Source organism: Taudactylus pleione, unplaced genomic scaffold (genome assembly GCF_031769625.1).
Source record: "Taudactylus pleione unplaced genomic scaffold, aTauple2 ptg000198l, whole genome shotgun sequence".
Lineage (NCBI taxonomy): Eukaryota > Metazoa > Chordata > Amphibia > Anura > Myobatrachidae > Taudactylus > Taudactylus pleione.
The window spans coordinates 4,927,345-4,943,005 of record NW_028284600.1 but is presented as its reverse complement, the minus strand read 5'-3'; the positions used below and the strand labels follow the sequence as shown (position 1 = coordinate 4,943,005).

The 15,661-nt window shown below is 40.8% G+C and overlaps 1 protein-coding gene across 1 annotated transcript in view; it reads right to left on the bottom strand.

Moving 5' to 3' along the window:
* Positions 1-4,603: 4,603 nt before the first annotated feature.
* Positions 4,604-15,661, bottom strand: part of PPP2R2D (protein phosphatase 2 regulatory subunit Bdelta) — a 32,521-nt gene continuing 21,463 nt past the window's right edge. Inside the window, exons 4-10 of the mRNA XM_088476872.1 lie at positions 13,474-13,639; positions 11,644-11,756; positions 10,161-10,338; positions 8,904-9,068; positions 8,412-8,581; positions 8,207-8,298; positions 4,604-6,708 (exon numbers count right to left, since the gene is read on the bottom strand). Coding sequence (XP_088332998.1) covers positions 6,429-6,708; positions 8,207-8,298; positions 8,412-8,581; positions 8,904-9,068; positions 10,161-10,338; positions 11,644-11,756; positions 13,474-13,639 — 1,164 coding nt within the window. The 3' untranslated portion in view covers positions 4,604-6,428. The remainder of the gene's footprint in view (positions 6,709-8,206; positions 8,299-8,411; positions 8,582-8,903; positions 9,069-10,160; positions 10,339-11,643; positions 11,757-13,473; positions 13,640-15,661) is intronic.

Sequence of the window (15,661 nt, the reverse complement as noted above, 5' to 3'; positions counted from 1 at the left end):
TTCGCAACGATACGGCCGCAATCCTGTCTTCTGGCAGAAACACCCTTTGTGCACGAGAATCCAGAAGAGCTCCCAGATGTACCATCTGCTGATTTGGAGAAAGCAATGATTTCTTCCAATTGATGATCCAGCCGTGCTTTTGTAGGCAGGCTATGGTCAGATGAAGATGGTTTTGTAAAACCATCGGAGTCTGCGCCAATATCAGAAGGTCATACAGATATGGTAGTATTCTGACTCCCTGATGCCTGAGATAGGCCGTCATGACCACCATTATTTTGGTAAATACCCGGGGAGCCGCAGATAGGCCAAAGGGTAGTGCCTGAAATTGGTAATGTTGCTGAAGGTCAGCAAATTGTAAAAATTGTTGGTGGGATGGCATAATAGGAACATGCAGATATGCACCCTGAATGTCCAGGGAAACCATATAATCCCCAGGCTCCATTGACAAAATAATTGACTGGAGAGTTTCCATACGAAACTTGGGTACATGGATAAACCTGTTGAGTATTTTTAGATTTAGAATAGGGCGATGAGCCCCATTCAGTTTCTGAACAAAGAATAGATTGAAATAATAACCCCTTTCTTGTTGCGACACAGGAACCTGGATTATTACCCCCGACTGCAGCAGGGAGTGAATGGCTTCCTGAAGGACCAAGGCCTTGATCGCATCTGATGGAGGATCTGTGCAAAAAAAAACAACTTCTGGGGAGGACGCCTCCTGAAAGTGAAAGCATACCCCTGAGAGACCTCTTCTTGGACCCAAGCATGTTGTTGTCAGATGCCAGGAATCCGCAAACTGAAGTATTCGGCCCCCCACCCTGGGATCCCCCAGGAGGATTTGTCGTCCAGTTTAGAAGCTGGACGTCTTTCTGGCCCAGACCTTAGTTTGTCACATTGTTGTCTTGCACAAAGAGACGGCTTAAAGGAACTGTTGCCTTGCTCGTCCCTGAGGATGGAAGGACCGAAAAGAAACCGGTCTAGACTTAATTGTAGCCGTAGATGGCAGACCTGCTGACTTTGATGCCGCCAGAGTAGTTATTATTTTATCCTTCCCTGCTTCAAAAAGTACCTTTCCATAGAAAGGTAAGACTTCTAGAACCTGTATCAGCATTCCAGGATCAAGAGCTCTGCGTGCCACTATTGAACCTGCTGTTGCCTTAGAAGCTAAAATTCCAGCATCTACTGCAGCTCCTCCCAGATTGGAAGCTGCATCCGTAAATAGGAGATATACATCATCTGTTCTCTGGTAGCATCTGGTAGAGATTCTTCCAATACCCCCATCCATTCTTCAACAGCTTTGGCTACCCAAGCTCCAGCCATATAGCTAGACGAGTAACAGCTCCAGATGATGAAAATATCGTCTTAGGACATGCTTCAATTTTCTATTTGTGGAATCCTTCAGATAAGATGCTGACGGAATAGGCAATGTAGCATTTCTGATAAAATTCATCCACAGTAGGAGGTACCTCCCAATTAGACATACAGAAGCTGGGAAAGGAAACAACAAGGTTATTCTTTTATTCACATAAAATCGTTTGACCGGGTTACCCCATGCCTCTTCCATAAGCTCAGTGAGCTGTTCAGATATAGGAAACTCCATTTTGGCCACCTTCCGATGGTGCTTAGACACTGGAGCCATTCTTACTATAAGCTGGTTCATCTAATCCTGAATATCTAGGATTGATTTAACCGCCCTCACCAAAGGCGGCACATCCACTGTGAACAGATGGTCCTTCTTCCCCGAGCTAGACCCAGGAGAGAAAACCTGCGCATCATCCGATTCCTCCGATGATGTGTCTGAACCAATATGTTGGGCAGACTGATAAAAAGATAACTTGCGCTTAGGCGCCTTAGTTACTACCGGTATACTTTCAACATTAGATGGTGCCATACTCTGACTAGAATGGCCATAAACATCCTTCCAGGAAGGATGCATAGGAGGTGCAAACATGGCATGCTGTGGACACTCCATCCAAGAAGGCAGTGTGGGAGCAGCCATACGATTCATTACCGGAGACAAGGAAGACACCCAAGATGGCTCTTGTACAGGGACTGGTATAATTGACTGGTGAGGTGGCTCTTTATAGCAGACAGCACACAAACCGTCCTGAGAGGTCAAACCCGCTTTACATGAAATCAGTACAGGGGCCTCCTAATTGGGTTTACTTTTGGCCATATCAAATTTTAAAAGGTAACAATGCAAAGCGACAACCTTTACAAATAACAATTAAATGTGAAGTAGAAGAAAAAACCCACACACCTGTAACAGAGGGATGAGAAAAACAGTGATAGTTATAACAGTCAGAAATAAATGGAAGTATAAACACAGCAGCTAGCAAAGTCGCATACAAGGCATATGCAATTTAGGGCCATATTCAATTTGAGGGGAAAAGTCCGAGGTCAAGGTGACAATTATGATCTGCTCTACCTCATTTGCATAAACTCTGCCCTCGATTTTCCCTATCAGCTCTATGATAGGTGTATCTTTTCCAGCTGGTGCTTTGGGATATGTGGACTATACTGTCAATCAGGGTAATTGTCCAATCACAGAATAGCTGGGTGTATTTACATCCAGCTTGCATACCAACATGTGAGCCTCCTTGAAAAATCCTCCAGGTAAAACGCACGTCGGCCATGTCTCCATTGGAGTCTCTGGGCCCGATTCAGACCCGGTCGCAAGCGCTAGGCGCTCGCAATCGGGTCGATGGTGGCCCACAGCGCATGCGCACGACGGAGCCGGCTCCGTCTTGCACCAAAGGGGGCGAGCTGTCGATTTTCAGTGACAGCTCGCCCCCGTTGGTGGGCGGGCCGGGGTGGCTGCCCAAACGGAGGCATTCCCATGATAACGCCTCCGTTTGGGGGGCGGCCCCACTGACATCACAAGTGATGTCATTGGAGAGTTTCCGGCTGTTAGAGCCGAAAGCTCTCTGGGGCTTGCGATGAACGAAACCCTACCACAAGGGTCTCGTCGCAAGCCCAATGGTCTTGACCATCACGACCATCATCATGGCCGCTCGCTATAGCTGTGGGTGGTCACCCACAGCTATGCGAGTGTCCAAGGGGCCGCTCCAAAAAAAAAAAAAAAGCCCGGCTCTGAATCAGGCCCACTGTGCGTACAGGGAATCAATTTACCACGGACTTAATCAAAACAGCAGACTTTCTCCCTGTTGACTGGTATGTATTACTTTCGCTCTTCACTACTCATCAGTTGCCGCCTATGTAGTTTCACCCAGCAATGCTGAGGTAACAGAGTGACTACACTGTACGCACTGACAGCAGAGAAAGTATGTTTTGTTCTTTCACTGTGCCACAGGACAGGTACTCTCATACCCAGTCCTATAAAATAGTAAGACTGGCAACCCTGTACTGTGTTTCATCTTCAGCTATACTTTAGGGGACATGAAAACTGAAATGTCTGCATAATGAGGGCTGCCTCAAACTTATTTTTCAATTGAGACAGATTTATCAAATCCGTAGTATTTCTCCATTTAATTACAGAACATTTATGCAGTGACATACTGTATATGAATCAATGACAAATTTTGACAATACATGTAATATTTTCACCATTGATCTATATTTGTCTTACATCAATATAGGAGACCGAATTATCAGATTTACCTGAAATATTTATTCCAACTTTTTATTGTTATTCTTGATTGCACTACAAACATATGTTTTGATGCATGAATTCCTTTACATTTTTTTATAAATTTCTTTAGCACTTTGAATTTTTTTAGTTTTGAGTAATCAATTTTGAGGATTCTGCTTACATTTATATTTAATCACATGGACACCTTTTATGTGTTATAAAGAATCGTGAAACCGTTTAGATGCATCAGAGTGATACTATGCACTGCAACTTCTGAACTGTGGATGCTGCAAATGCCATATATACTGGTAAGACATCTATGTCTTGATTCATATTCTGACAGTATTGGCATCACATTAAGATTTGTATAAATACTTTCCACCAATGTCAATTTTGTCAAATTGCTGCATTTATTTGCATGTAGCACCTTTAGTGGGTTTCTGTTAAATCATCCATATGTGTATATATCACGTGTTAACTGTACAGCTATATGTAATTGTTATCCATTATTTTTTGAGCAACACAGTGCTATTTGGGAACAATTGGCATAATTACATAGGTAAATTCTATTAGGAGATTTATACTACAAAATTATAGTTCTACATATTTTTGAATATTAATTATGTGCTGTATCTATGCAGTTTCTTTATGCCATCTTGTTTGCACCCTTTGAATTTTTTTTAAATCAATAAAAGCAAATTTTTAATAATCTTTTGATGACAGTGTGCCCCCACCTATGAGAGTTTGCTCTTTTTCTCTCTTTCTTTACCCATATAGTAGAACTACTAATTTTCACAAATATTTACATAAAAGCTTCTATATCTTAGCAGAGCTTGCAAGGTTTCATAACGTACAATTGCCTTTCTATGCGCAGCAAACAATCTTTAAGAAGTCTATTCATGATCAATTTTATCCTCTATATAATCAGCTCTGATAAGCGCTTATATCTTAATTATAACAGTCAAACAAACAAAAAAAAAACCAGTAAGACATCAAAATACACAATTCAAATTCAGGTAAACATTTAAAATTTATTAAACTTTTTGGTCAAAATAATTGAACAAATATATACAATCCTGTTGTATAGGTCTGCTTGATATTTAATGAACGTGGTCAGATTTAATGGCCCAAAAAGTTCCACCAGTTAGCATTTGGAAATAGTGTCACAATCAATATACAATATAGGAAGTTTTTTTTTTTCTTTTTTTCTTGTTTCATATATATTTTTAGCTCAGTTTTTAGTTTTACCTATGCCTAATGTGAAGAGTGGCACTCTTGTCATTAAGAATGAGGTACATATTTTGTTCTTGCATATTACTGTCAAAATCATCATTATTGACCATTCATACTATTCAAAACAGAGTAAAAGGTCAACACATCTGGTCACCGAGGCACAAAATTTTTGCACTTAGTACTGGTCTGTTTCCTACTACTAAACGCATTAGGAAACTGATCAAATCTTAAGTGGCTGTTTATAGTTAAACCTATTTGTTCATTGTGGCAATTTTTGTACGGTAAAAAGAGAAGAAAAAAAAAAAAGTTTGGCATTTGCAAATTAAATCTAACTTGGGTTGAAGAACAATTGAAGATACATGAAAAAAAAAAAAAAAAAATCTAGCAAAAAAAATAAAATAATGCACATTAGGTATACTTTTGTCAATTTCTGTTCACATGTAGGAACTAATCTGCATAATACTGTGCAAAATTTCTGTATTTTTATTGTCATTCGTTGAGGCCTACCAGTTACAAGAATAACCGTTCTAGTGTCTCCAGAATAATCGCTAAGAAAAAAACTGATCTTTGATCATGCTCATGGGCAATTTCTTCTGTGTGTGATCTGGGGTGTTCTGCACTCAGATGTAGAACAGAAAAATCATTAGTGCATGCAATCTATGAAACAGAAAGTGGAGTAAAATCATGTATGTACAATTTTTCTCCATGTCAGTGCCACGGCTGTTCCTCCATCCACCAGCAAACGTAGGGAGATTTCTCCTGTTCTGGGTCCACAGCAGATCACACATTTAAGAGAAATGCCGGTGTTAATAAACCATTAAAAGGATGTTGTACTACATGGATGTTAACATTTTTAGTTCATCTTGGGATAATAAAGGAACATGCAATAAAAAGAAAGACTGAATACATAAAGTTCAAATTTAAAAACACTTTGTTTATAAGTTCTTATTTTTTATTAAGTGGTTTCCACGAGGTGGTGTGGTTACAGTGAACAAATATACATGGGAAGAGGGGGGAAAAAAATAAAAACCTTACTGACCTGAAATCAGGTTCTAACTAAGTGCTCAAATGTAAAAAATATGGAAGCCTAGAGAGAGAGGCCAGAGGAGGAATGTTACCGGCAAAAACACAATGCATGTTCTTAAGAAGGCCTAATTATATAGTTCTAAGGTATGGAAAGTAAAATCCTTGTAATATTTTATTTTTCCTCTGCAAGAATTATTTTGGTCTATGAAATGGAAAAAAAAAGGCTAAGAATTAAATACATGTTGAGCACCGGCCTCAATCAGTTCTGCTTCTAGTGGGTTTGCATTTGGGGGATGTGCGCACTGGGCCTTCCACCTTGTTGAAGACAGAGGGAGCGCTGCAGTAAAATTAAATCCAGGCCAGCTCTCCATTAAATTTCTACAAAAGGGAAGTGTATCCATGTTCTTTACTGGAAGGACAACGCGGTCTGATCTCTTACAGATAAACAACTAGGTTTAACTATGCAAGAACACCATTTTGTCCTCAAAAAATAAAAAATAAAATGGCAAAAAAAAAAAAAAAAAAATATGGAGCCGAGAAAAAAAAAAAAAAAAAGAAAAAAAAAAAAAAGGAATCTTTAATTAACTTTGTCCTGAAATATATACAAATTATTGGTGGCAGCAACAGCGATAATATTCTCTTTAGGGTGCCATGCAGTGTGTAGAATCTTTTTGTTGAAATCTAAGCTGTCAACGTTGATCTCGTCTTTCTTCCTCTTACCACCTGTACAGACTTTTCTTGGCTTTAAAATGGCACGAGGCTTGCTGCTCTCCCTAGACGCTTCCAAGGTAATATCCCGGCGCGTGTTTCTGTCAAACATTCTGAAGAAGTTGTTGTAAGAACCAGTCATGATAGCACTGCAAAAACACAAATACACATTCTTTATAAAACTCTTCTGGTCTACACAAAGTGTATTATAAAGTAATTACCACCATTACTGGTGTTAGTTACTTTAGTTCTTATTCAGATAGTCAGTAAAAATAATGTAAGGGCATAAAAAGCTGGTGCTTTGAGTTTTAATAATATTTAAAAAATGCATGTGGTGGCTCAACGTCTTGTGCAGGTAGGCTATATATCCAAGGTCTATACAGGACACCTTTACTGCAAACATTTTGTAACCAGCCCATGCATTGATTAAGTTATTTTAATCCCCTCACTTCCTAAAGGCAGCCACACACTGTGCAATTATCGGCCTGATCATCAGATCTTTTGATGGGTAGAGTCCCCCTTGGACCACTGTCAGTAATTTAGTACTTCCATTATCATTGAGTTCCGAAGAATTGGACATAAGGCTATAAAATATCTGTCTGGCTTCCAATCAGGAACCAGCTGTTATATCAACCCCTGGACAGCTTCTTACCATAGTTCTCAATGCATTCTTTGAGCAAATAGGTATTACGCCAGTTTCAAGTGGTAAAGCTTTAAGATTATGGGACAGTAGAATATTAATTTATATAATGCTAAAGAAACCTACAGGGGACTAATTTTAAGCCATCTAAACACAATCTGATTAAACAAAAGAATGGGCTGGTCAATTTTAGAGCCTTTAAAGTGCTGGGGCTCTTAGCTACATGTCCCTTCTAAAGGTATTCTCCCACAGGTGGTAAACAGACTTAGGGGTCTAGTTACTAAGCAATGTTAGGAGACAGAGTGAAAAGTGATAAGGTGCCAGCCAATCAGCTCCCAACTGTCATCTCACAGGCTGTGTTTGAAAAATGACAGTTGGGAGCTGATTGGCTGGCGACTTATCACTGACTTATCACTGACTGCGCAGCTGTTTGCCAGCTTAGCACGGCGCCAACAGCATTGCGGCCGGCACTATAGTCTGAGAATGCAAGATCTCACGACTAAACACCCAGGTTAAGTTGCTAGAACCACCATTCTCCGACTTAACAGCGCGCTGAATTGAATAGCTCCGGGAACTCAACCCCCTCCCCCGGGGCTATTCAGCATCGCTTTGAATTGAACCGCGGCCATTGTCTTTCGTGATCCTTGAAGTATTGTAAAAATAAAAAGGGGAATGAAGGGGAATATATATTTATTTTCAATTTTGTTGTTGCCCTCAACGGCTCTTGTGTTACCCTGGACTAACTTGTACTGGTGACAGGGCCGAAGCAGGGCCTGCTAAAGATGAGCGGTTTGGTTTTACTTGCCAATCTTCGGATCTCAAAAACGGCATCTTATTGGCTATCCGGCTCTCGCGTGTTTTGGATAGCCAATAGGATAGATCGAAATTGCACTAATGTGGTGAAAGGAGCAGTCTCAAAACCAAAACGTTCATCTGTAGTGCCTGCACCTGCTCAGTACACGCTACCCTCTAGTATTACCCACCCGAAAACCACCCGTGCTCCTTACCTGTCAGATCCATTCCAGCAGCATTCAAACTTGTCAAAGATGCAGTCGTTTTCATACAATGAACAAAGTTTACTTCGAAGATATTCATGGACCTGCAGATTGTACAATTAAACAGAAAATATAAACAAATTAAGAATGCATATAGTTAAAAGTTCGCAAAAGAACAAAAACAAAAAAACCCCCAAGATGGAAATATCTTCCGCACCTGATATGTTTCTACTGGCCTATTCTCCATGTTGAGGTCCCACACTTTGACAGACAGGTAATCTCTTGTCATCATGTAGCGACCACTATTACTGAACTGGACGTCTGATATTGAAGAGATGATTTCAGAGAAAAACGACCTGCTGCTGGGGTCTTCAGGTTCTTCAAAAACTGAAATATGTGAAGAGAATGAGAAGGGCAAAGACCAACGACCACAGGACAATACCAGAGCTGCACACTGCTCCCTAGTTCGCAATCTAAGCAGAAACAATAGCATTATATTTGTTTTTACTAGTTGGTTATAAAACATCGAACTAGACCATGCCCATATTTTCAGAACAAGCACTGTTAAACCTGATCTGTTGTTAAAAGGGAGAAATCCTGAATATTTTTGAAAAAAAATGGGAATCTGGTCTTAAAATACTACACCAGTATACTTGCCTTTGAAAACCTCTACATAGAAAAAAAAAAAAAAAGCAGATTGTTGGCTTACATTTTGAATGTCTATCGCAGAGGGCTGAATCCCGCATGTCACAGAGTCTAATCGTTCCTTTGCTACTGCTGTAGACGAACACGTTACATTGATGAGGATGGAATTCAGCAGCTGTGATAACTTCCGTCAATTCCTCCATGTTAGCAGGCTTAATATCTACAATGTCTGGCAACGCTGTTAAGGGTCTTTTCAGATTTCAGTGGAAACTCCTAAATTTATTTAACTCCAATCGATAACACGGCAGATGCTCTAATGACACAAACACTATACACCGCTGTAATGAATGTCCAGCTGACTGATTGGTGGGATGATGGCTCTGTACCCATTAACTTGTTTATACACAAGACATACAATATTAAGGATAGATAAGAGGAAAATAACCATACACTATAGTTTGCAGGCCTGTCCACCACAGATCACTTTTCTCAACCATTTTAAGACGTGTTTTTTCTACTTTATTTCTCCCCCAGGTTTTATATATCAAAAATCCATTTAATTGTGCATACACTTTATTGGGTTGTACATGCCTTTCTGCAAGGAACAGCACTGCTCCATCATTCTCACTGGATTCAGAGGTTTTCAGCCAAGTGCTTATAGCATCAGGCAGTTTTACGCATTTTCATTGTTCATTCTGCCATGACCTCTGCAGCAGATACAACTGTATACCGGCAGTAACTCTCAGCTGCTCCCTAAAGCAAAGACAATGAAAATCCCTGCTTCTTCCCATAAAAGCTATAGAGAAAAATAACAGATGGAAGCCAGGAAGAGTAAGCAGTATAGTTAAAGTTGCTGGATGGCTTGAACAAGTCTATAAATGAGTGTCGTCTACAGGTGGAAAAATTTATTTAACAGATTTCCATTCAAGCCAAGTTCCCTTCAAAAACCTCAGTTCCCATGCGGTTATGTCAGGTGAAACAGAAGTCAACTTTGGGACCTACATAGCTGGAGACATACTCCTCCCCCCCATCTATCAACCCATAAATGGCATCTTTTAAATGTGTGCCCTGTAGAGAAGACCCCATTGTTTAAAATAGTTGGATAAACGGGTCCCATCCACAGATTAGGTACAGAGTTGTATTGGTGGATCTGTTGCATTTAGTTTGTTTAGGAGAGATATGGTGCATACATGGTCAGATGTGTCAGGTTAAAAAAAAAAAAAAAAAAAAAAACACCTGTAGAAAGTAAACAAACCCCACAGATAAAAATATGGTAGACAGACATATCCTCATAATTGATATTGTCACAAGAAAAGGATACTAAAACTTCTATCTGTGATTTCTAAATGCCATAAATTAATTCTCAGGTCATCTGCAGAGAGGTATGTTTCATGATCACTATTTACTGAAATAGAGTTTATGTGATATGTATGTGCGTTTGCAAATATTCTCCTTGGACTTGCTTCAACCATTAGGTCCATGGGCTTCAATATTGGCACCTGAGGAGGAGAAATGAAGGGGATGAAACGCACGTATAGGAAGATTTATAGCCAATTCAGTGAATGTGCATAGAAGCTGCTCCAAACAAATATTTGGCTGTATGGCTTTTGGCACATTTAGGTTGTATGGCCTACATTAAAAACATCTTGCTATTGGTTACTCCACTGCTGGAAAGCAATAGAAGGACTGGACGAGTCCTGGCCGCTGTCCAATCAGCTTTATCATGTAAGCTGAACATATTTGCTTATGAACGTTGGTTGGAACTTTTGTGCAGAAAGGACTCGTTCCCCATTTGATTACTATATGGAGGTGGGTAGGGAACAGTCATCTCTACCTTCGTTTATCTGGGAGCGAGCTGGATAAGAAGAGTACTCTGTATTGCAACAACTTATTAAGCAGTATTCAAGGGGATATGAACCAAGAGGCGCTTTACAGAGTGGACTAGTGCAGAAGATGATCATAGCAACCAAACAGCTTGGAGGTAGCATTCTACAAAATGATGGGTAGAAACGGATTACTTGCTATGGCCAGCTTCCCCACCTGACACATCTCCCCCTTAGCCACTACCATACTGCCTTCTTCACTACAACATCTTGCTACACTAGTCTGCTAACGTACAGGAGGACCAGGCAGGACAAGCTTGCCTGAGACTGGCATGGACATCAGGCAGTTTCAGCTGATGTGAATGGCCAAATATTCTCTGTAAAAGCGCTGCGGTATTTGCGCGCTATACAAATAACTGCTAATAAATAATAGATGGTATAATCAGCAGTATAACCAAGCCTTTTATATTCCAATTGCCTAATTTAGTAGTTCCTCTCCCATGCAATCCCAGGGAACCATTAGAGCTACTAACACAGATTACACTTAGGAGTCAATTTACTAAAGTGAGAGTTTTTAGAAGTGATGTTGCCCATAGCAACCAAGCAGATTCTACTTCACATTTAACTAGCACCTTCTAGAAGATAATAGCTAGAATCTGATTGGTTGCTATGAGCAACACTTTTAAAACTCACTTTAGTAAATTTACCCCTTATATACTGCATAGGTCCTGGGTGCTTAGAGCTGATGCTACCACCAATATGGCCTACATAAAGGTTTTTTTTATAGTCCATAAAACCACTGCATGACTTGTTAGCCCAATATAGCAGATTCCAGAATAACTTACAATGAGACCGCCATTTCACTTTCATATAATTAATCAGAAAAAATGAACACAAGTTTTCTTTTTTTTCCCACTAAAAATACTGCAAAGTCTTCAGCGATTCCCACTAAAGTCTATAAAACAATGTAAGGTCACACACCCGTAATGACGTGATTCTAAAGGGGTCGCGTAGTCTGCCGTCCTCATCCTTTAGGTTGTAACCTTCCGCTCTTTTATCACGTTCACTTATTTTCCACAACTTTATAGTTTTGTCTACAAAGAAACAATAGGGTAATGTTAAGGAAGGCAAACACGTGTAAACCGTTCCAGTTCAAAGAACTACGGAATTTGTGCTACGGTGGATTAAGCACTTTAAGTTTTCATTTTACTACAGTACACTGGCTTTGTCAATTTTTGTATACAATCCTGTAATGGAGCATACACACAGTCAGATTTGTCAGATGAACGATCTGAACAATCGAACGATTTGAACTATGAACGATTTTTGACTCCATTAAAATGAATGGAATCGTCCAAATCTGACTTCTCAGCAGCACTAAATTAATTAACTGAGAAACAAATTAGTAAGTCTGTCAGAGACTTAAAAAACCCCCCAAAACTCAAAATATACAAAATGCTCTAAAGCTGGGTACACACTAAATGATTGTGTACCCAGCGATGTCTCCCACCATCCCAGGGCCTACGGGCCGACATATCGGACGGTCCGTACACGCTGGGCGACCCGGTGCCCAACATGCCCCCCACCTCCGCATAGCGCTGCATGGAATCTTCAGCTGCATTGCTCGATTTTACTGCATGTACACAATATCAGGCGATGAGGCTAATGACCCCACGGGAGTGGGCACTACATTACCCAGGTAAAAAGGACATTCACAGGTAGGCAATTCAAGCTGCAGGTGGTGACGCTGGTGTAAACAGGGTGTTACTGTAGTGTGGCTTTGGCTGCAGTGACAGGTCAGTATGCAAGTCTGTTTTTTCAGAATACTAATTGCCAGGAACATGTCAATTGTTCCCAGAAGTATGTACACAGGGGAAGGAGCTAAATAACAGGTCACTGGCAACTGATATCTTGGTACAAGGCCGAGCAGCGCTTGGTGATGGGGGCATAGGCTGCTAATATGTGGTAATACTGATTCGCAGACTGGTAAAATTTTTTATGTATAATATTTAAATTTGACACTCCTTATGCTGGCCATACACACTACAATTATCGGGGCGATCCGCCTGATATCGGCGGATCGCCCCGATAATTGTAGTGTGTGGGGGGGGCCACCGAGGGTTAAATATTGCTTGGTCGGGCATGCCGGATTGTCCAGCATGCCCGTCCGATGCGATATTTCCTATGGAAGGAACAGGGAAATGTCTCCTCCCCCGGGGGCGGAGTGCAGATGTCTGTCGAATACACTGAGAGAAATCTCACAGTGTATGCCGGCAACATCTGTGGCTGGCAGACGGCCAGATAAAATGTCTGTCGGACTGACAGGCATTTTATCTCGCCGTGTATGCCCAGCATTAGACAAGTTACCCATCAACTTACAGCAACACACCTCAAAAGAATTGTTGCACTGAATGACTAACTGGCCACCCATGATTCTGCTCTCAAATTGGCACACTTGTCACCTTTGGTCTTGCTGAAAAACCACAACCTTGTGCTTCGTATGAGAAATGTAGACAGCATAGATCACTCATGGTTTAAAAGCGATAAGTGTTTCCGAGCAGGGAGACACCAGCTAATTTGCAATAAGAGGACAGAAAAACATGTGCAGAATTCACAACATTTTGTAGCCAGTTACATTTGTCCTGAATGGAGTTAGGGAAACAACCATCCAGAGATGCCAGGAATATCCTCAAAAGACAAAAGGTGATTATTATTATGCCTTATTAAAGTCAAAAGGGAGCACCCTAACAATGCAGAACTGGGACAGAGACAACTTATGGTTAAAGACAAGCATTATAGTTACTGACTTACCATTGGTAGAAAGTAAGCAGTGGGCAGCATTTTGTTGGGGCAACCACCTAATTTTGTTAATTTTTTCTTCAATTTCTAAACTTTTTAAGTAGTCAAATTCAGGTTCATGGCTCTGAAAGGTGCTGTAAACATTGTATTCACCCCTAGAATGAGGACGGTTTTTACTCTGTGGAGAAAAAGAATGCACAGATGTAATAATTTGCCAGTGTGGTCAATTAGATAAATCATCAAAATCAATTACAATATACAGGATATCAAAACTGCAGCAAGTGTGAAAGCAGAAGCGACAAACTAATCTCACACAATCACAAGAGGCAAAAAGGCCATCGCCTAACTGACATATCCTATGCCTGTCCAGCACATCTCTGCTTGTGGTATTCTATATAGCTCGCAACGGAACATGGGGCTCAGTCAATGCAGATCACTGCAGTCTGCTGGGTGCCATTGTGCCTCTAATCGCTCTAGTTTTTCTCAACTACAAATAAAGACGAAAATATCGATTCATTGGATGTAGGCAGTGTAATTTACTTACAATATTACATGGCTACAAATGTGGCTGCGATCATATTTCACCCTGTGAAAACTTCATGCAGAGTACCTAGAATATGTAATGCAGGCTGTTGGGATGCCCACTGTCAAAATACCGACAGCAACATCCCGATGGTTGGCATCCCGACAGGGATACTTACCCTCCCTTCTTGTAGCCTAACCCTCCCAGTTAGTGCCTGAGCCTAAGTATCCCCCCTTCGTTCCTAAACCTAACCCTCCCCCCTTAGTGCCCAAGCCAGATTATAAGCATTCTTTAGAAGATGTCAGGGCAGTCCTGGATAACCAGTTTTGATGAGGTCAGAGACCAGAGATTAGGCTACAATTCTGTAGTATACATGTAACATGCTCATACAGAATGTAACTTTGCATGGTACAACACAGTAGCCCAACATCGCTAATCATCCTGTGCACCTCTATGGGGGGAAAAACTAGCAGTGTCACTGGCTGCAAAGTGTCGTCTGAACGATTTGGCGGACACTTATTGGCCATCACGAGAGGATACCAAATGCTACTGGTAAAGGCGCTGAGATGAGTGGTTAGACCAAGCTGCTACTATAACAAAGGGATAGTCACTCCCTACCACATAAGAATCACCAATCACAAGTAGTAGCGCTAGAGATATGCGGCATATGCAACATTCAAGTGTCAATTAAAATTCATGTATGGCATGAATTCAAATAAAAGATTTATTTAATGTATATTAAAGAGTCACTTTACTGGATGAGACATGTAAAAAATAAAAAAGTGTGTTGAAGTGACATAATAAACATGTAAAAAACAAGGATCTCACCCACAACCCTAATAGTCCATGGTCTGCCTGTTCCTTTGTCTTGGATACTGGGAATTTTGAAACAAATTATGTGACTGTCCACTTGCTGAACATCTGGCCACCGACAGAGGAATGTCCCTTTTTAAATGATCAAGTTGATCCACAATGACGGGTCCTCGGATTGCACGGTGCCGGCATCGGAAAGTGCACACACACTTGTCGATGCCTGCAGCGACGTCGGGGCTCAAGCTGTATTCGGCACCATGGCATTGCTAGCGACATCCTCAGATCTTTCTGCATGTGCAAAAGATCTGAGGATGCGATGGACGGCCAGCGGGAGTGTACCCACTATCACGATTTGTCGTACCGATGTACATGTAGTGTGTACCCATCTTTAGAGTTACTTACACTGTCCCTTTAGGACACGTTCACTGTATAAAATCTACTGGGCAAGGAAAACTTACTTAGTACGTAAAATCATATTCTAGATGTTTTTTTCTAGGGAAACTAAATCTAATAAAAAAATGTCAGATCCCGGTTTCTTACAGATTTCTGAACTTCGTAAAAACACTTAACCAAGAGATTAACTAAAGATTGTATACATGCAGTTGCTCTACATATGCACAAGCACTGCAGCTCGAAACTAGTGAAAAAAGTATAAATCTACATACAGCAATCATATGAACTGTAATACTACATGGATTGCTGATGTATGTGGTCTAGGGTACGTAGGAAAGACTAAAAATTAAACAGGTTTCAGGAGCATAAGCATAACATTGTTTAGTAATTACATGTTTTGATAAAGCATGTCGTATTCAATTTGCAACATTCCCCCCCAGCCCCTCCCCCCCCCTCCCCCCTTAGCTTGTC